The sequence below is a fragment of the Mytilus trossulus genome, chromosome 8 (assembly GCF_036588685.1).
Source record: "Mytilus trossulus isolate FHL-02 chromosome 8, PNRI_Mtr1.1.1.hap1, whole genome shotgun sequence".
In the NCBI taxonomy this organism is placed as follows: Eukaryota; Metazoa; Mollusca; class Bivalvia; order Mytilida; family Mytilidae; genus Mytilus; species Mytilus trossulus.
This window is the reverse complement of record NC_086380.1, coordinates 14,164,842-14,188,383: the sequence shown is the minus strand read 5'-3', so window position 1 is coordinate 14,188,383 and position 23,542 is coordinate 14,164,842. Positions and strand designations below refer to the sequence as shown.

Here is a 23,542-nt window from a genome sequence, read left to right as displayed (position 1 = left end):
ATGAACTTCATATCATAGCGACTATGTGTTGTTTTAGATAAGTTACGGCACGATCCAATCAGCCTCTTTTTTTTAGCAGTAACGATTTTTTGAGTTTTACGACCGTTTAAAGACTAGTTACAATTCTAAGTACATTGATGTGTTTTGTAGACTTGATATACGTGCACATTAGTTAATATTACAATCATAATCGATAGGAAATTTGGGAAATCACCTCCAGGTTCACATATTGAATGTGACATTAAACTACATATAGACCTTCAATGACGTCAACGACAACACTTATCTATGGGTTTTCACGGATTTGGTATCATTTAACATGTTTTGTCTTCAAAAGTAAACGTGAATGTTACACTTTTGTCTAATAATAGCATATACATTTACATTAAGATATAACGTAACCGATATTTCTCGCACAGAGTAAGTTTTAAATTATTTTTAACTATTTTTGAACACTAAAAGTATTAAATAATAACGTCTCATTTTGTACCGGTGTTTGTAGCAGTTTAAAGAAGATGGTAAACTTTCGAGAACAATATGTCTGTGAATCTGATCTCCGAACTTGTATTTTTCTTAAACATGTTAAATCTTCTCTTCTTTTAGAATACTGCTGTATACCATTGTATTGATGAAGGTTTACCAATAAAGAGATAGTTTATTTTTACTTGCCTTGCCGTTGATTTTATCCGAATTGTGTTTACAACTTACTAATTGATTCCGAAGCGTATGGTTCTTTTCAAAAAGTATGAGGCTAACAGTCATTGTCACAATATGCATGTGTGATATTAATTATTAAACAAAATTTTTTTAGTTTTAAAATAAAATCAAAAACCGAGAAATGAAAAAAAAGAAAAATAATAAACAAGCCAACACAAAGTTATTTTTTTTTATTGAAAACAGATAAAGAAAGTGTCCACGCCAATTAACTGGGAATATAATCATGAGGTCGATCCAGGAGGATTAACTGCTCCTATTCTACATGTGGGACCCAGTGTGTACTCATTCAAAATCCGGTAATGAGCCTAGTTGTGTGAATCCTCAATCAATCAAAAAAATAGGAGTGTGGTTTCATAATTACAGAATCAATATTAAATGAGGTCAATTAAGTGACAGGCATCATCAATATAAAGTGTCACAATATTGTATAATTTGCTGTTTTTCTGTAACATTATAAGATGTGGTATGATTGCCAATTAGAAAATTATCTACTAAAATTCAAACAAAGTGCATGTAAGAGAATCGTGTGGCCCTTAAAAATGAGACAAACTGATCCGATTGGCTATAAAAGGTCCCGGAATGACAATTATGTAATTTGGTTCCTCTTATGCATTTGCCCCTACTGCGTCACTATTTATAGATATAGGAAGATGTGGTGTGAGTGCCAATGAGACAACTCTCCATCCAAATAACAATTTAAAAATTAAACCATTATAGGTTAAAGTACGGCCTTCAACACAGAGCCTTGGCTCACACCGAACAACAAGCTATAAAGGGCCCCAAAATTACTAGTGTAAAACCATTCAAACGGGAAAACCAACGGTCTAATCTATATAAACAAAACGAGAAACGAGAAACACGTATATGAATGCATAAAATCATAGCAACCCCCTCTGTATCGCGTAATTTTCTTTTATTCCTTCATTCAACACGCATAACACAAATATACGAATAGCAAAGAAGCTTGTATTATGTAATTTCTTGTCATTTATGTCTTTCTAAGGCTGTACTGCGTTTACTATTTTGTATGAACAGGAACAGAAGTAAAACACATTCTACTGAACCTCTATAGTTTTGAATTGGCTTTACTTAAAAGATATTTTATAAAACCATTGAGCAATAATGTCATTATCGTAGAAAGCACTAAACAGATGCAAAATCTTATGTTCTTCTTTAAAGACTGATACCTGTAATGTATAGTCAAAAGTTTGTAAATGAAGCCTTTCAAATTGTTAATTAGCAATCGCCAAAAGCTCAGGAATTCACAAAATATATTCAATCATACTTTAAAATTTGCTATTACAAGAAATGATAACAATTATAAATAGTTTTTGCAAATAATCATAATGTATTGTTTATCTTCAACAATTATAACACGTTTAGCTGCACCTTGAAATATGAAATAATACTTGCTGGTCATGAATAGGAAGTATCAACATATGACTTCACTGAATGAAATGGTATGCTCACATAACATGATATTGCAAGACCTTCATGGTAGTTAAGGCCGTTACAAAAACTCGTCGTCGCTTAAATTACATCACATATTAGTACTTAAATTGATGTATGACAAAAGATACAGAATTCGGCTTATGCACTTATGATATTTATACATATAACATTCTTAAACTAACATGCACTATATTGACTCATAGTAATAGATTGTTTTCATTGACTTAATTTACTGCTGTTTATACTAACAAACAAAAGCTTTCATTAGCAGTACACTTATAGTTAATTGGTGGACAAAATTGTTTTTAGTCAATGCACGTATCTCCAGTTCTCTTGTTACTAAAGTGTAAAACCGGTTGGACTGGGGTCATTTTGCGGGAATACCATTATTGAACTGCCAACTGTTACTGTGTCGTGATAACGCAAGCATTATAACACCTGAAATTGTATTATAAATGTTCACCATCATGATGATAAACATATATTGTCTAGACTTCCATCATTGTTGATGTTTCTTTTTCCTGTTGATATTTTTCTGAAGGAGTCAGTAATTGCACTTGATTGCCATTTGTCCTTTCAACGTGTGTCTTCTTTTCATTGGCCCAACATCGCACACCAAACTTAGCCTTACGTCCTTTCGTAAGAAAAAGAACACTATTAAAGTTACATTGGTAATTTTTAGATTTTTATCAAACTTTATACCAATTATGTCTAAACATTTTAAAATTTCTAATAATTGTTAAAAGAAATATTATTGCGTACGAATGTTTTATTTTTGTTTTAAACTACTGGTAAGTTGATCATTACGGTACGATAAAGCTATCGAATTCTGCGTTCTACTTTTAATCGTTTTAAACATATATACATAGCACGCTAATTTCAATTAACCTCACTAGATTTTAAAATCAGTAGTGATGCTGCAATCAGGGTAATTATACAATGGGAAAATATTTAATATAGTACAATCTTAACCCAATAAAGCTGTAGACTTGATACTACGCATATTTGGCCATTTAAATGTTTCAATAGCGTCACTGTCGAGTCTTTGGTTAACAAAACGATCATCTGGTGTAATACATGTTCAATTTTGTTTCTATATTTATAATGAGGTTTCGTCTCCGACAATATCGCCGTCTTATTACAGCAAAATGTAGTAAGAATTCCTCTGTTGCAATGAATTATCATATTAATACTTTTAAATTAATCGTCTCCCACCATTTTTTGGAAAACTATGAATTAATATCCCAGCAATATATGCATGTCTTTATTAAGCAATCATTTCAGGATTTCGGTTATCAATGCTCTTCAACTTAATGCTATATTTTGTAAATAAATGTGGTTTTCCATATGTTTTGTGTGAACGGAACGAACGTCTGGCGTACCAACTATTTTTTATCGCGTCTATGATGTATTAGTTTAAATTGTTTTTTACAGAACGAACTGTTATTACAGTGTCTCATTGAAATAAAATAGTAAACATGTTAAACTTACTTTTAGTCAACCATATGCAAATCGACAAGATTATAACACATCCTGAAAATCCGATGGCTAGTAAAGTCATTGTCTGCATGCGTGCGTTTTCTTCAAAAAATCAAAACAACAAACATGAAATTACGCAAAAGCCAAATGAATAATAACAAATGAAACCTGTGAAAATATTAAGAACAAAGCCCTGTTTAATGCTAAATTCACATATCAAGTTTGACTTCTCCGATTTTAAATGATGTAAAACTAGATTAAAATCCGTGTGTACTTTTTGCAACTTATTACACGATAGGTACAAAATGTACTTTGTAAGCTAAAATAAGATACAAATTAACTGCACAATTGCACTAAAAGCGTTTATTACTTATGTGTTATAGTTTATGAAGACATCTTCCAAAATAAATCTAGCACTTAATTTCAATTTCATGACCAGCAAGAGTAACTGTAATATAGTTTCTTTAATATACAATGTAAAAATGTAAAAGAAAAACAGCAAATCAGACAAAATAGTTTCAACTTACCCTGACACATATCTATATATTCGTCAAAAATTGTAACATTACGATACACCAGTGTACACAGTATTTGCAGTCTACCTTCACAACCGGCATCGTCAACAAGAAAATCATAAATCACTTTGACATCGTTATAATATGTATACCATTTCATAACAGCAACAGTTGTCTCATTGATAAACAACCCCTACAACAGAGGAAAACGTCCGTCTTGAATACTTAACATACATTTTGATTTTATATTTATTTTTTACAATATTTCACTATTAAAACACAAACAAATATTAATTCATTAACATATGTGGTGCAATAAGGTTCATGTAATGCATTTATTCTATATTATTTGTCTGCTTAATGAATGTTTTTTTAGTATGCACTTGGGATAAAAAAAATAGTTAAAAGCATGTATGCATTCTCACCTTAAACAGCGCTGAACAAACAGGGACAGGGTTCACCTTTTCTAGCATAATTTCTATTTCCATTTTGCCATTGTTGATATTTTTTCCATTTGTTGTTGTTGTTTCATTTGCTGGTAGAGCTACAATGTATATAGAAATTACCAAATAACAAAATAAATTGTATATCTTAATATAAGATGTGTCACTGATATTACGCATACGATAATAAAACTATTCAAACAATGCCAATTGCTTATTTATAAATGTCTTTGAAGTCAATTATCATATAGTTAAAAAATAGTGCTGAACCGTTTCGTAAATTATTTGTCTTTTCCAAATGTATGAAATTCAAATAAATCTTTGAATAATGGATGATTTAACACACTTTGTAGGGCATACGATAGAGTTACAGGGGAGGTAATGACATTGCTAAAGTAAATTGCTATTTTTCGCGACGTCAAACTGTGACATATCGGAAAAAGATGCATTTTTCGACGGATTTTTATTGTTCAAACTGATTTAATTTAAAACGAGTGCATGGACCCCTATTTTCTAAAACGACATTTTTGTTTTATTTTGCAGGGAGATTATGTGGACCAAGTTTTATAAAACTGTAAACAGTGCAATTTTCAGTTTTGTTAAATATACAGCAAAACATTGTTTTTTTTTTCTCAATTCATGACCATTTGATAAATATGAGTTATTTCTGAGTAAAAAATGAATAAATCTTTTGGATACTTATAAAAACAGAAATTACAAATTAATTATCAAAAAACAGTTGGTGTTTATCTTTTGGAACCAACAAAGTTGTGTCTTTCTTTCGAAAGGGAAAATACGGCCACAACTCCGCGTTTTGAGCAAATATACAAAATTTGGACCTATAATATTTCAAACTAAAGAAGTCGCACATGAAGGTTTATTTTTTATTACATAATTATTTGATTTAATCAGGCAAAAATAGCCTATCTCAAAAAATTTATCAAACTTTAAATACGGTATCGTATGCCCGTCAAGACAATTTGTCTCTGTCTTAATGTTTGATTGGATACGATGTGACTGTCTTTTTTTTCATATTTACGGTCTCGTTTGATACTTAATGTAAACATTTATAGGATGGTATACAACTCAATTGAAAACATACAAGTACTTACACATAACATGTTTTGGTTCGACAGATAGATTCTTAGTGAAATCAGAAAATCCACAGGAACACGTGTATTGGCAGTCTAAATCTGATTCACTTAAATTGTGAATTAATAACCCAAAATCTTGACTGTTATTTCGTGTTAACATTTCATACTTAGATGGATTTAGACATTCATTATCCATACAAAGCAAATCGTATTTTTGGCCCCCTGTCCACTGTCGAAGATCTGTTCGTTGTTTTGAAAAATTGTTTTCCTTTTTCTCACCCATGGAGCACCACAAAATAACGTCGTTTCCAAAGCTAACGGGCAGAGTTGTAAGATTCCAGGAAGCTGAAAAAGAAAAAAAGAAATTTGATAACGAAGATGTTTTGTACTATTGTTTACAAGTCTATAAAAAAAAAATTTTTAACTTAAAAACTGACTACTTTCGGCAACTAATTTTACAATTTTGGAAATAAAAGGAGGAGTAACACATTGAATATCATCATAATGGAGTGCCTTTAAGCAGACAACTAGTATAAAAAAGCAAAAAGCTTGTCTGATGATGAATTAAAACATACATATATTATGTCGACTACTAACATTAAACAAACGTAATCTTCAACGTTGGATACCATTAACATTTCATGTATGCATTCGAAATATTAATAAACTTTCTTACCAGACGAAGATACTTTTGCCACAACGAATACCATCATAACAATGTAAGCCAACATTTTCTTCAATATTGAATGGTCTTTTTAAAAATCTAGGAAGATATAAGAATATTTCGTTGATTGGTAAATGAGTGATATTATCAAAATGCTTGTTTTCAAAATGATATTCATTGTTTTTCTTGTAATTAACATATCTAATAACAGTATACTTGATACTCGATCGGTATATCAAAATTAAAAACAACAATCAACAACACAATACTGCTCATCTGGATACCATTTAATCTTATTCACGATTAGATTCTCATATTATGTTTTCATTTTCAGACTAGGGAGAAACATTTGTATTATAATAATGAAATATTTTGTATATACTTGGGTTTTCATCGTGCAATCTTTTTTCAGTAAGTTCAAAGCTTACCTGCAATATTATATGTTCTGCATCAAATGTGGATTGAGCTCTTACTAAATGTAGCTATTAATGCAGAGTCGACGAACAGTATGTAACGATGATTTCTGTATTTGTGTCTGCACTATACTATCTAAACTGAATAAAGATACAATATAATCTTAATAATAAATATCATAAATTTCTATTTTTATACAATGACGAATTGTCGAACCCGGGACTTCCCAATATCTATGCTGTCTTGTCCAGGTGCAGTAAAAAAATGTAAATACATGTAGCTCTTTAAAGATTGAATTTAAATATTGAACCTGTTTCAACTACAACTTAACTGTTAAAACACATGGTCGGGGAGAAAGTCAATAAAATGATTTGCAAATCTTTGAGACTAAAGAAATATTTTTTTTAACAAAAAATACAATAATTTGGTAACCTTTGTGCTTCTCCAATTTTTTTTTTATACTAGTATGTCTAGTATTGATATATTAATAATCTTTTTACATTTATATGTTAAACATCATTTAAAATCTGATTCCGTAGTCCTATTTATTAACAAATACATACATGTAGATTAAGGAAACTGTTAATTTGAGTACAAATAAAATAATGAGCCCAAACATGTACGTAAATTTTTAGGTATTGAGGAGATTTTGTTTAGAAGTATAAATACTAAATTTAATTCAAATGGTCGTATGGATAACTCTTAAAACTGCTTATTTTTTTTTAAAGTGTGCTTCTGTAAATGAACAATTTTGTGTCTTTTCTTGTATAATCATAGAATATATATGTCGCAATTTATATTATTTTGGTCTATCATAGTAACAATTTCAAACATAAATACAGCGCACCATCACCATGCTGATAATATATAACCTTTTCACAATAACAGCATTCAAATCTAAACTAGATTACGGTCACTCACGTGTTTTTCAAATTGTTAAACTGATATAATTTCTGTGGAGCAAATATATAAAAATAAAAGATTGCAAAATGAAAATAACCCGTAAAATTGTTACTTTAGGTCAACGTACTGTGTTGAAAACCAGAAATGTAAACAAAACAAAACATTATCTTGTCACTTTGTTTAGTCATGAGAGTAGAGGCTAAGATCTGACATTTATATTCTATTTAAATGATATCACAATATCCTTTTTTTTATATTAATCTGAAGTCTTATCTTTAACTTTAAACCATATTACGACTCTGACATTTCCATCGGTTATTATTAAAGGTACCAAAAACATAAATATTAACTATTGTATCGTTAGTTTTTTAAAGTATTTCAATTACGTTTTTATCATAAATTAACCTGAAAGTATATTTAGATGATACCGTAACCGCAACCTTCACAAAGGAGGTAATTGAAACAGTTACCCATAGTTTAACAATCTAATACTTTCAAGAGCTTTTTAAAGTTTGCGGTTTGTAAAGTATAAAATTTACAAAAAACAAAATTAGAATAGTAAAACAAGAACATCTGCACTTATATTGGTCGCCGATTATTATAAATCTCAACCATTTCATATTAACCTGTTTTGTTGACATAACAATAACGGAAGCGTTTTAAAACAAATGGTTTAGTAACAACACTAATGTAATTAGTGTTCCCTATTTGAATAGTGAAACAATAACAAAAACATATGGTAAAAACAGTACAATTATAAAAAGCAAAAAAAAAACAAAGTTCCTCTTTAAATATTGGTGAAGTTTAAATATTTATCAAAGTAAAAAGAAATCCATGAATATTCCTAGGTGTTATCTGTCTAGTATAATATAAGTAAAATAACAAAAGCACAGTGTACAAGCGGACAGTGACACAAAACGGAAGTTGCTGATCTGTCCGACGGCGATCGGCTCGTTGTTTTTCAAAAAAATATAGAATATCAACACAAAGTGTCCCATAATGGATTGTTCAGCAGCTCAAGGTAAGTGAATAACTACAATGATGTATTTTTGACCATTTAAAGCTTATTTTATGCTTTTAGCATCAACCGTCTTTTTAAAATAACTCCTGATCATGAAGAGGGGTCAAAATTTTGCGATTTATCGAGTCATAAATCTTAACAAAACTCCGAAAATTCAAACATTTTCAAGATTTTTAATCGATACATAGTTGAATAATCATATTCCGCATACACACACAAAAGTTTGGTTCATTTTTTTTTATTATATTGTCACAATTGAATCTTTTCTATTCAAAGTGTACTGTCCGCCTCGTTGCCACCGTATGTTTTCATACTGTCCGATTCGTTGGTCATATTCATGATCGATATCTTAAGCAAAAGTAAGATTGAAACATGCAATTTATCCACATTCATGACCTTTATTCAACACAGATACTGTCTATGATTATATATGGAAAATATTTATAGATTATATATTCAGCTTGGATCTCGTGTCAATTAAAGGGGGACATTGGTCACTCTTCCAGAACCTTTACTCATGTCTGCTGCTCGTATTCATCGTTTGCGGACCTTGTTGTTAGATTCTCTACCGATATAATATTCTAATAAATGCATGGTGAATTCAGTACACATGTTCCCTATGACATGATCTTTCTAATTTAATGCAAAATTAGAGTTTTGATCCAATTTTACGGCCTAATGAACATAGAAAACGATAGTGCGAGTGGGTCATCCGTGTACTATGGTCACATTCTTGTTTAAAAGTTATTTTAAAACAACAGTAGATGATAGTGAGTGATGCAGCGCACTTAAGAACATCAATTAAATAATGTTTTGCTTATATTTTCAGATATACATGATGAGTACTAGTAATCCTTATAGTTGGACAACATGCTTGTTTTCGTGCAAAATATTTTCCGAAATAATAGACCACAATATAATTCGCCATCCGGAACAAACACTTAAAATAAAGGTTTATATTCAAAATAAATGCATTCTTCAGACGAAAAACTTTTGTGTTATACCAAACCAACTACAAAAGGATGGTTATTACATACATAGTGACAATTATAAGGAAACTCTTAATATAGGAAAAACATGTGATCTTTTGGAAACAGCAAGCACTCTTTTTGAAATTGAAAATGATAACTCGCATGAAATTGGAAGCCCAGTTGCAAAAAGACAAAAAATCTCCACATCAACACCCCGCAAATCTGGTATTTCTCATGACCTCAAGGAACAGACAGTCTAGGGCTGATACCAGGGTCGATATGGAAAATGCCATGTAATAATTTAAAATTATCGTGTCCTTTTCTTCACAGACATTTCAAAAGGAAAATACGCTCTTACTTTGCATCCGTGATCAGACTTTAACATTTCGATCATAATGTATACTATAACATAGATGTAATCGTAGGTACATGGAGACGGGTATTTTTTGCCCCATATTTTCCATATTTGTTAATTTCACTGATATTCGTGTTTTTTAAACTTACAAAATTAGAATTCAGGAGCGGATCCAGAAATTGTTATGAGAGAATTCATACCCAGATGAAAGATTAAAAAAAAAGTAACTAGGGTTCCCAACCCCGGACCCCCGACCGCCTGGATCCGCAACTGCCTAAGCGATTACAAATACTTAACAAATATTAAGTAACGTGAATGTATTCATATTAATTTATTTAATCGATGATTTGTACATATAAGAATTGAATAATAACTCATACAGAATAAATGCAAGTTATGATAAAAAATTTAACAAGAAAGGCTTCACCGCATACTTCATGTTAAATGTGTGTATATAAGTATTCTTACCTCTACTAAGGCAATAGGAAAACAAACTCATGGACCATTCAAGTACACCGTAACTTTTCAATTGATTCTTTTTGACTTGAATTCCAAGCCATGAGATTTGTTTGATTATTGGTGAAATAAGACGCAAACTGGGTGTAAAAAACTATTGTTTTGATTTTCTGTGTCAAACGTTTATAAATATAAAAAAGAAGATTTGGTGTAATTGCCAATGAGACAACTCTAAACAAGAGAACAAATTAAATGACACAGAAATGAACAACTATAGGTCACCGTACGGCCTTCAACAATGAGCAAAGCCCATACCGCATAGTCAGCTATAAAATGCCTAGAAATAACTTTTGTTGCATGGTTGTATTTTTCATGAAAAGTTATTACCCCTATTTATGTTTTTAAGTGATAAAAATAACAATGTTCCACATGAATGTATGAATAAATATACCATAAAAATCACCTACGTGCCCCATTTTCCTAAAACAAACTAGAGAAACGTATATTAAATTTTCATGTGCATGCATTAACAATGCTTTTTATATGTAATAATCAGTAACATTTTATAAATGTTGATATTTCCTAGGAAATCGGTCATGAATGTGGATAAATTGCATGTTTCAATCTTACTTTTGCTTAAGATATCGATCATGAATATGACCAACGAATCGGACAGTATGAAAACATACGGTGGCAACGAGGCGGACAGTACACTTTGAATAGAAAAGATTCAATTGTGACAATATAATAAAAAAAAATGAACCAAACTTTTGTGTGTGTATGCGGAATATGATTATTCAACTATGTATCGATTAAAAATCTTGAAAATGTTTGAATTTTCGGAGTTTTGTTAAGATTTATGACTCGAAAAATCGCAAAATTTTGACCCCTCTTCGTGATCAGGAGTTATTTTAAAAAGACGGTTGATGCTAAAAGCATAAAATAAGCTTTAAATGGTCAAAAATACATCATTGTAGTTATTCACTTACCTTGAGCTGCTGAACAATCCATTATGGGACACTTTGTGTTGATATTCTATATTTTTTTGAAAAACAACGAGCCGATCGCCGTCGGACAGATCAGCAACTTCCGTTTTGTGTCACTGTCCGCTTGTACACTGTGAAAAGAGTACAAACAAAAAAACACAATTCTAAGAAAAATTCAAATCAGAAAGGCCTTTTAAACGTATTTGAGGAAAATATATGTTTATAATTAATAACATTTTCATTTAGAGGAGCTATATTTTGCATCATTCATCTTGAATAGGTTTAAAAGTAATGTTATACTATAGCATACCTTTGAAATTATATGTTCTGCATAAAATGAAAGATAAACTCTTATTAACTGAGAACATGTTCTTGGATTAATTTGCACTTCTCATAAGTGCAAATTGGAACCACACTTTTTTTTGTCGTAGAATCATCAAATTTGGTAATAATGTACCTCTGGGGATAAATAACACAATACAAAAAAAAAATTTGGTGTGGCTCGCCCGGTTCGGCAACTGGAGTGAAATCAGTGACAAAATCCTGTAGGATATTTTTATCTCCCATAGGATTTTTAAAAATCCTACAGGATTTTGAGAAATCCTATAGGATAAAGTCATAATCCCGTAGGATATTTTAAATATCCTATGGGATATATAAATCCTATCGGATTTATTTATCCTATAGGAAAATTTATCTCCTATGGGATAAAATTAAAATCCTATGGGATTTAAAATCCTGTAGGATTTTCCAAAAAAATGTTAAATCCGATAGGATTTTTTTTATCCTATAGGATTATCATGAAAGCCTTTTTGTCAGAAACTAATGTCCCTTAGGATATTTTTTCTCCTAAGGGATTTATTTTGTCCTGTGGGATGTTTTTTCTCCCATAGGATATTTTTTTCTCCTACCGGATTTTTTTCTCTCCCTTAGGATAAATTTTGTCCTGTAGGATATTTTGTTTTCCCTTAGGATTAACTTTGTTCTATAGGGTTATTTGTTCTCCCATAGATTTTAATTTTGATACGTTTTGTCATCTAAGATGGATTCGTCAGTTTTGTTGGTATTTTACATACGTTAACAATTTGTAAAATACCAATATACATAGATATAGATAGCAGCTATGCAGCCGCTACGTAGCTGCTACGATATTGAACACGACCTTGGGTTGCGTTCAATATCTTATCGGCTATATAGGGCTATGTAGATTTATGACTATTGAACGGGTGGCTAGCCTAGTTGCTACATAGATATTAATAGCAGGTAAGCTAGCTATACGTTCAATAGTCATCAACGAGAACACATTAATTACAAATACAATAGGTATAGGATTTTCATAGCAAATATAAAAGGTCGACTGAGAGAATGGACATGGAACTTGGAATGTTAATGCAAATGAGGATATGTTGGATAAAAAACAGAACTGCGTGAGTTTAGCTTTGCAACAGCTGGTCACACATTGATTCCTCAATTAATTGTGCAAGAGTACCAAATGTACAGAAAGCTTCCGTGCATGAAATCTACGCTTAAATCAACCTTCGTTTTTCAAGTACAGTTTTCAATAATATTAATTGGTTAAAAAGTTAACCGTTACGTATTGCATCAAAACTCTCGGCAAATGTTACCGTTAAAAATGTCACATGGTTATTTATTATTTAATGACTTTGTGATTGCAGAACCCGCTGCATTGGCTTGTATGTGTGAACGTTATTGGTATGATACTCAGTATATTTTTCTGACAGCTTCATAGTTCTCTTGGTTATGTTTTGCACTAAGTGCGGGAAATCGTGGGTTCAAATCCCGGCCGGGTCAATCCAAACACGTCAACATTTAAAATTGCTGTTCCTCCGCTAAGCAAGTGGCATTAATAATTTAACTACACCTCTCCTCCATAACATGATATATCTGTAAAAAAAAAACCGACTGGTATGCTCGAGTGGCTAAATGATGTCTTAATGCGGAGTGTTACCTTGTGAACTAGCACGTTAAAAATCTTTCTCGACACTATCAGTCTAGAGCAGGGTTCATATTCATTATAACATTTGGAACTTGAATTTGTCTCTGGACAGGTCTGGACATAAGGCATATTCAACGTTCATTATCTACTCAATCGTTAATAGATAGAGAAGTGTTTTCCTTGTACTGATTTTTATTTCATGTACTTGGTTTGATTTCCACGAATTGATATTATAAAAATGGTATGATTAAACTTTTCATCCACATATGGTTAACAGGCTAAAATGGCCACTACGATGCTTTATGCTGTTGGTTTTTAATCAATGCCTATTGCAGCTATAATTCCCGGTTTTGGACAGAATAAAAAGAAGTAGATGTGGTTCGATTGTGATTGAGACAACTTCAAACTATTGCTTACCACCAAAGTTCACATGAAGCTGATGAACGCAAATTTATATAAAAAAGAAGATGTGGTATGATTGCCAAAGAGACGAATGACACAGAAATTAACAACTATACATGTAGGTCACCTTACGGCTTTCCACAATGAGCAAAGCTTTTGTGTCTAATTTTGTTTTATATGATTAATGTATTGCCTTGTGATGTCTTTTGAAATTGGTAGATGGCAAAATAGTTAAAGAGAACATTTATTTATTATATATATTTTATGTAAAATTAGGTGAAATTGAGGACGAGTTTCATTATAAACAAAACGAAAAGTGTATTTAACGTTTTTGTAAATAGCTTCTCAAATATTGAATTGATTTTATCAAAACGAAAAGTATAAGATCAAAAATTAAATTTTCTATCAAGATTCTTTATTTCTTATAAAACCAAGTTAATGGTAAAAAGAAAGATATTTTTACATATAATAACATACAGATTTTGCGCATGACAAGTTTGCACAAAACGAGCAACAAAAATGAGAGATTGGTGATCAACCTGGAGAACATACTTCTATATTGATAATTCTAATTAATTTACACAAATTTTGAATACACGAATATTTTTTTAAATAAATAAAATGCCGAATGCATATTTATAACTTGCCTTGGTTATACTTTTTATGTCCCTATTCGTACAGGAAGTCCTGTGTTGTTTTTTAGACGTACCGATCCACAATATCTGACACACATTTGCAAGAAAGGTCATTTGTAATATTAGCTGGAAAAATTTCATAGTTTAAGAATAAATCAGCGGAGCATCGCTTTTGTTTTCAATTCTTTCTCAAATTTAGATATAGAGTTGACACTGAAATGTTTTGTATCGGGTTTATTCCACTCATGAACTATAGAAGGAATAAACGATTTAGAGAAAGCCTGCAAAATGGAACCACAATTCATGACTAAGTCAAACTACAGTACTTCAGGTGCATCTTCTCATTCTTTATCTTTAATCTGTACGAATTCTATAGCATTCGTAAAGTAAAACTATCCGATATTGCTCAACTCAACCATGTAATACATTTTTACTCTAATAAACGGGATGGGAGGAATAGGCCACATTATTTACCGGTGTGTAGAAATACCGCAAAGGATTTCTAAATTAGTGCACTACGAAGAATATATGTTCGCACTAAAAGTTTAAGATTACACAGAACATGGATATAAGAGGATATGAGTTAATACCTCATATCTATAAAGTTTGGTATCAATAAATATTGTAATTTTGAAGTTAATTAAAAATGACTTTTAAATCAACCCGTGCCACTTGGCACGTGACCAACGGCTTATTGCAAAATCCCAAATCATCATGTTCAATCAACCTTATCCAATAAACATTTGTCTTTTGCTCGTTACTAATTGATTAATTAATGGTTGTTGTTGAATAAACCTAACTTCTTCTTCCAAATTTTCATATCCTTTGTAGGACAACCACAACGTTAAGGAATGTAGAACAAAACCCACCACCATACAAGTAGGAATATATTTACACTATATTTTGACGGTTTAGCGTGGTATAATTTCAAGTTTACTAAAGAAAAATAAAAAAAAAGAAATTTGTGTTTACTTTGCCTTTGTTTTGTTTTGTTTCTAAGGAAATCGCTATGTAAGCTTCTTTAGATATAGGAAGATGTGGTGTGAGTGCCAATGAGACAACTCTCCATCCAAATAACAATTTAAAAAGTAAACCATTATAGGTTAAAGTACGGCCTTCAACACGAAGCCTTGGCTCACACCAAACAACAAGCTATAAAGGGCCCCAAAATTACTAGTGTAAAACCATTCAAACGGGAAAACTTTGTTAATCTAAAGAAGCCAATTTTGAGATACAAATTGAGAAAAAAAAAGCTTTTGCGATTCCATTTCCTTATTTACAACACAAGAGTTTACAGACTATCATTATACCTTGAGAGACATATGAGAGTATGTGGCGTCCGTGGGGTTCTTCAAAATCCGATTACAGAAGTGATATAGAAAAACTCCAAGTGGTAAATACTATATTATGTTTTTAAAAGAGAATATAAATCATAACTGTTTTCTATGAACGATAACTTTATAACTGATGTCAATGCTGCTTTTTTTTTTAAATTTATCTTTATTCAACAACTGAAGATTAATACCATTTTATTGTATAATGTAATAAGCAGTGATGTAAGAAATATAATTCACAATGTGGGAGAACTAAATAATTTAGTTAACTTAATCATATGACTCTAAAGCCCGTTCTGCCATTATTAAGAGACGCTAACGAACTGGACAACTGTGGAAATATAAGATTTTAAGATTTGGAAATAAATGAAATTGGTGTCACAAATGGTATTTCTGCTTGTATTTGATTTTTTTTTATAAATATATATGATGCTCTTATACACAATTATTAATGGTTGTTTTACTTCGCTTAGTTATAGCATTTAACAAATAACTCTTCGTATTCTAATTTTCAGCATCAAATAAAATTTATAATGAAATAAATATTTTTTAAAAGGCAAGGAAAATGAAAAAAAATATATACAACAAAATTAAGCAAAAGGAGATCTGGTATGGCTGTCAATTAAACACCTATCCACAAACGTTAAATTTGAAGTAGATGTAAGAAATAAAAAGGTCATATTTACAGTCTAAATATGTGTTTCGGGCCTAAACATCAAGCTACACATCTTTATAGTTGTAATGCATTTGTAAACAAGTTCGAACCCTAAATATGTTCCTCTCCTAAACATGCCGATGAAAGTGTTTAACCCTATATGTATTAAACCTGACCACATGTTAAAGATAAACATGTTTGGTACTGCCTCTTATTAATAAGTGAAACATTCTCAGTAAATCACATCACATCTTAGATCAGACTAAAACCTCACTTAAACTGAATATACTTGTTGTTGTAGAACAGGAGTTTAGTATCCCATAAAACATAAATCATTAAATAGAGACCTAGGCAGCAAAGATAGTCATTATAATCTTTTTGCATTTGCCTGTGTTCTATCCTTTTAAAAACCTTGCGGTGAGGCATGGTTCCTGACATCAGAATAATGAATGAAGTATTGGCCACTGGACGTTAAGCAATCAAGTACTAATCCTAACCTTTACGTGAAGTGTTTACAATTATTTGTATTTTTAAAATTAAAAGGATAAACATTTCCAAAAACAGAAAAGAGTTGAAAAGACGCTAGTACCTTAGAAGTAAAAAATATACCAGACAGAATAAACACGGCCAGAGACATATATGTATATATGTCTCTGACACGGCAGAGAGAAAAAAAAAAAAAAAAAAAAAAACAACCAAAAGAGAACAATTTGAAATACATGTTAAAATCGGTATATACATGTACAAGCGGATTATAAACGGGTCAGGGTTGAGCGAACATGAATTTCTACCGATTACACTAAAGGTGACAATCAACTGATTGAGGCACGTGTCCAGAAAATATTAGATAACTTTCTAAAATTCTATGATAATATTTGTGCAATGTTGAGCATGATTGACGTCATTAATCCAAATACATATTACAGTAGTTGTAATACCACTTATATTTTAGTCATGCATAACTGATATTGACGAATTAGAATAGTTCGTCCCTACATCGTTGTTCTTGAAACAATCATTATTTGTATACATGTAAGTTTCTTTACGTATAAGCGCCATTGAGGATGAGCTCCAGAGAAAGCAGACTAGTAACGTTTCGTTAGTTTGTTAGTTGGGAAAGGAGAGGAAATGCAACCACTTGTACAGATAAACGAGAAAATTACCATACAAGCATTTAGAGTCAACCCGACCAGAAAGAGTTCCCATCGTTGGACGGGGAATACGAAGGCTTCCACGAATGAACAAGTGACATGTCTAACTCTGAACAGTTAGAAAACGGACTATCGACATCGACCGCTTGTTCTTGATATTTGAAACTGCATGCATATATACGTATACGTTTATGATAGTGACGAGTTCTTGCGTCTGACAAAAAAATAATTTCTTCATGGTTATATCTTGCCATACGTTTATATTGGTTTGTTAGGTGATTACTCAAAATCGTTATTTAAACATCCTGTTTGTGAGATGTAGATTCATTTCAATACCGAAATTTCGTCTATATATTAAGTTTCACAAGTGTATAATACGGAGAAGCTCTGAAGGTACATTACTCCCATTTTAAAAATAAAAATAAGATGATGATGGTAGAAAGAACTATAGGCGTCATGTGGCAAATATTACGTGCATATTGGACTACGAGTTGTCAATCTGTAAGAAAAGATTTCCAATAAAACCATATTTTTATAAGAAGGAAAGTTTACATGCTATACTCTCGTACTAGTTTTACAGGGTTTTTGTGGCGTTCACCTTAGACACACACATCTTTTTAACGATGTTTAAAAAAAAAAAAAGGCAGAACCAATTCAATGTCATATTTCCCTATTTTTTAATATAACTAAAAGTCTTTTATCTGACAAGAATACCCCTATTTAGCGGACAAGCAATTTATTCTTTTTTTCTGTTATTGAATAACAAGAAAGAAAATAAATCCCGAAATTAATTTGGAACTTTGATACTCAATAGTTTCCCAGCAAAATATTCACATCCCTTGGGGATAATTAGTGTTCGTCCAGTGGCATATATAACAATTGTGATGACGAATTCCTTCCTTTGTTCGCGAACAATCTTATTGAAATATAAATCTGTGATTTTATTTTGTCCACAACTTCGATGAACCAAAGCAAGTTTAACATCGACTTGTATTTAAATCAAATTGGTTCTCTTTTTCTTCTTCGTCTTCTTCTTTTTGGTATACAATAGTATAACGACATTCGATAATCACATACTGTTGGCATACGTGGACTAGTCAATTTACAAAACTATTACCCCAACTTATTCAAAATATATGTTTTTTTCTTATGTTCAATGTATACATGTATATATTTTAAATTGCGCGTTAGTTCCGTAACTTTCTACGTCGACAAGTGCGTACATTTTTTTAAATAAATATTTCTGGTATGTTCCCGCAATCTGTCCTTCACAATTGACAACGAATATATATTACATTTTCCCAAATTCACCCTAGGAAAAAATATTTAAATAGATTTCATTTTCATCAAATCTTATTTTTTGGGTATTATTTATATTTTTATGAATCATATTCTTTACACCAGAAATGTTATTTATAAACAAGCGTATGAGTTTAGTAATGACAAGTAAGACAGAGTTGTATATTATACATCTGATAGTTCAAAATGGAAAGTTATAAGTTATCAGCCGTGTACACTGATCAATACCTGCAGAAGTGAAACGATGCATGAACTTGCAAGTCCGACAGGAAATCGTTTGAATACCTGGACGTGTCACCTCATACCCCTCACAATACCTTTTGAAGTAATACCTTTAGGCAGATTCAATATTTTATTAGGCATGCTGGTGATCAGATGAGGGAACATCAGAATTTATTTGAAAAAAGTTTATTACTTTAAAGAATTATGAACAAATTAGATTTTCGAAAACTATTTTCACAGAACACTTATTTATGATTTCAACTTTGACTTTTTACCTAATTCCAATATCAACAGTTTAAAAACAACAGACCATGGTCATTTAAAAAAATAAGAATATTTTCCGTAGTGCACTAATGAGGTCCTTTGCGGTATTTCTAAGGATCCCATGATTTACATGTTTTTTTTTAGTAGGATGAAAGTCACAAAAATATCATCCAAGCGTACACGTTGGGAAAAAGTCTGGGAAAAAGATTTAAATATTTTTATTTAACATCTTCATATTTTTATCTGCGAAATCATAACTTCGCTAGCCGTTAAGACGGAACGATATTCCATACCGCAGATACCATTTAATGATAGACTTTGTAAATTTTGTAGTACGAACTGTGTGGAAAACGAAATACATGTTTTAATGATCTGTCCTTTATATACAGACTACCGATATGAACTTTTTAAAAAATCACTTGAACATATTGACTTTGACAGAATGAACACAGAGAACAGATGTATTGCTCATATGAACTGTAAATACATACAAAAGTTTTTTGCTCGTACATTAATTTATTTTTTTCATTAGAAGAAAATAGTTTTTATGAAATTATGATTTACAAACAATATATCTTCAGTATTATTTTGCCTTTCTTTGTGCATATGTGTATCTTACAAAAAGGTAACTGTGATGTGTTTCAAATAAAATCCCAAGTTTATATACCTTTATTTTCTTTTGAAAAGATCATTTCAATTGACAATTTTAATTATAATATCTATCATCAGAATATTAGCATTTTAATAAAGATTTGTATTCGTTAATTTTTTTACTTATATCAAATGTGGATATTATTTTAATTTCATTCAAGATTTACTAAACAAATCCTAGATTTTATTGATAAAGATGTGTGTCTAACTATATATATCCTTGTTGTAACTAATTCATAATTATATATATTTTAATTAATTTTATTGTAAATTTAGTGTCTCGTAATTCTATGAAGGCTGGCATGAGCGTAGCTACGTTTACGTTAAAACGCCCGGGCGTACACTTGATTTTTGGTTAAAAAAATCTTTTTAATCTCAATAATTCAAAAAGATCTGGTTTAAAGCAAATCAGTCTTGTAAATCTTTCTTCAAAATTTTGTAACTGCGAACAAAAGGTGAAATTTACTTTTCAATCAGATGGTACCGTATTTTATTATGTTTTTACTTTCTTTCTGTCAAAGTCTTAATCTACTTGGAATTCTTCTGACTTTCCTTTTGTTTAAAGCAATTAATAATCAGCTGAGATTCGATGAATGCTTTGAAGTTAACCCAAGCCTGTGACATCTATTCTATGTCGCGAAATCAAGAAATAGCGATCCTAGATTTGTAGATGGCGTCAACATTAAGGATTAAGTACAGATGTATCTACTTGTTAACTGCAAAAAGAAATATAGAATAATAGGTAGTTTCGTTTTTGATACTGACTATATCATATGTAATATCTCAACCCGCCCTAACGGGCTCGTCTAGATATTCCACAGTCAGTATCCTAAACGAAACTACCTATTATTCTATATTTCTTTTTGCAGTTAACAAGTAGATACATCTGTACATTATGTGGTTAAAGTTCGTTACACTTCAATTATTTGGTCAAAACTTTATCGATTTTTATGAAATCTGGCAGAAGCGTTTTTGTGATAAATGTCTTATTGAAAGTACATTTTTTTTTTAATTTGGCATACGGACTTGTCTTTTGGCAATTCACAGGTGGCCTCACGCCCTGTTTTTAAGATTTTCTACATGATTACTTTGAAAACCTTCAGATATTGACGTGAAACTTAGACAGAGGTTAATATTCAAGATCAAGAGAAAAAAATCGGAAGAAAATATTTGTTTATTTAAAATCCTGTAATGGACACATACACGGACTAAAATGAAGCGGTAATCCCAGCCTCGAGAACCACGGTTAATCAGAACTCTTTGCGAATTTTTATATAATAATGCACCTTATTATCTGTTCCGAGAACACAGGTACATGTATGTCGTAGTGTTTTTTTCAGATGATAAACGAAAATAAAAAAATCCAACCAGCCCTTGTGCGCTTTCTCAATATTTTTTTACAGTGTGTAGTACTATTTTTGGACAAATTATATCCAAAACCATAATAACCTTCGTCGGCTCCAACTAAAAATATGGTTGAAATCTTTTGACAGCTTCCGAAATGTTAATTTTTAACCTTTTTTAGCTGGACCAAATCACTACTTTACTTTGAAATACATGAAACAATTTGTTTTAAAGTGTAATTTCATCCCTCTTCTTGTAATTTATTCATTAAACATGAAGAAATAAATTTGAAAGTAGTATAAAAAGATTGTCAAGTAACCAGGTAACACATTGTTCACACTATGGTCTATTTTCAAAGGACGAAAACTGGGTTCCCGCACACATAGTCTATGTTCAACTTGCTATTGATTAATTTGTAATGACTGAAATGAGCCCCCCATCTCGAACCCACTACTGGTAGGTTTTATAATCTGGATCCGACTGAGGCCTTCAACCAACTCTCCGAGGTTAGGGCGTACATTTAAAAACAGTCTAGCTACGCCACTGGCTGGTTATTGATCTTTGTTTTAACTGTAAGACCAATATGCGACACTTTAATGAAATAATCATTATAATTACTTTTATATTTAATCTCAATTACAAGATTAAAATTTCACACCTTATTGAACATTGAAGATGTACGCTGACCACTATGTGTATTTGCCAAGAAACTGCTAGGTGTGAAAATAAGATGTGTCAATTTTATGAGGACCTGTACGGGGTCCTTAATTTTATAATTTTTCAGTCCTTTTCTGTGTTCTTTATATATAAGCACTTCTTCATACTCTATTCCTTATATTTTTCTCTATGTTTCTGTAGTCATTATTTATTTTCCTTTATTCGGCATTTTTAACCCATTATTCTCTATTCATCGACCCTTCCTGACCCTCTTTTTTAATGAACCGTTAGCAAATACGTCTCGAAGGTGGCAGCATACATCACAGTCCACGACATTAAACTAGTAAGGCACACATACTGCTGGTGATCAACCTTTGATTAAGAAACTAGAATAAATATACTAATAAATTTTAAAGATAATATATATATTTTTTACAATTTCGTTTTTCCGTTTTTCACCGACAAATAGATTCAGTTTTTTTCCCGCAGTTTTAATTAACATTATATATTTTTTTCTGAGACTACCATAACAGTTTGTGTGTTAAAGTAGTCTCAGATATTTTATAGAATAGCTTAAAAGCTGATACATATATTTATTTCCTGTCAAACCATTTCTTGGAATTTGTGAAGCTTTTTATGATAAATGGATTTTTTTTTATTCGATTGACCTATTGATATCCATAATTTCTTTTATAAACCAATTGAAATACCAAACACATGACGAAAAAACGGTCGCCGAAAAAACATATTCATAGTTAAACTGTTTGTACACACGTGCGTGATTAGCGATTCCATGGTTGAATGATCATGAATTTCAATCGATTACACAGATGGCAATCAATATTTAACGTGGCACGTGTCGATAAAACATTAAATTTTGTAATTCTTAAAGATGTAATTAATAGAAAATGTTGAATTATTTATTTTGAAATAGTTTACTTCTATATTTCATTCCTTATAGCCAATTATATCATATCGTCTGGTCCCTTGTACTTGCATCATTTTTTATTAAAGTTTCCATCAGAATCTTTCGACAATTTCGATCACACAGATGAAGCTTTAAAAAGTTGAAAAATATGTTCACGAGTCAAACAGTTGACGTGCTTTCTTTATCATGTTTTAGCATGCGAGAATGTATTCTTAATAAACCTAAGAGTCACAGAAAACGTAATACTACTAGTATACGAAATCATTCAATATGAAATTAAACGAGAGACACAAATATATTTTAATTGAAGAAAAAGACAATTCCCGCCTTTTTATTGAACATCAATCTGTGTATGAATCTGGATTCATTTTAAATTTGTTATCCCTTGTCAACTACTGATTTCATTTCGTTCAACAATCTAAGATAAACATTATCTATTCTTGATACATTTAAGTATACTGTCATTCTACTGACTCTTTAAAACCAAGGAGGTGATTTGACCCTTCTTGTTCAAACTTTATAATTCAAAATATCGATTTAATCGGGATAATGGTTGTGCAATGATATAGTTGG

The 23,542-nt window shown here is 31.0% G+C and overlaps 1 protein-coding gene across 1 annotated transcript; it reads right to left on the bottom strand.

The window, feature by feature from the left end:
• Positions 1–2,657: 2,657 nt before the first annotated feature.
• Positions 2,658–6,431, bottom strand: LOC134727374 (uncharacterized). The gene is made up of 5 exons (XM_063591750.1): positions 6,377–6,431; positions 5,719–6,045; positions 4,589–4,707; positions 4,176–4,356; positions 2,658–2,803 (listed from the first exon to the last, which is right to left on the bottom strand). The coding sequence occupies exons 1-5, from the start codon at positions 6,429–6,431 to the stop codon at positions 2,658–2,660; spliced, it is 828 nt and encodes a 275-aa protein (XP_063447820.1).
• Between the last annotated feature and the right edge of the window lie 17,111 nt (positions 6,432–23,542).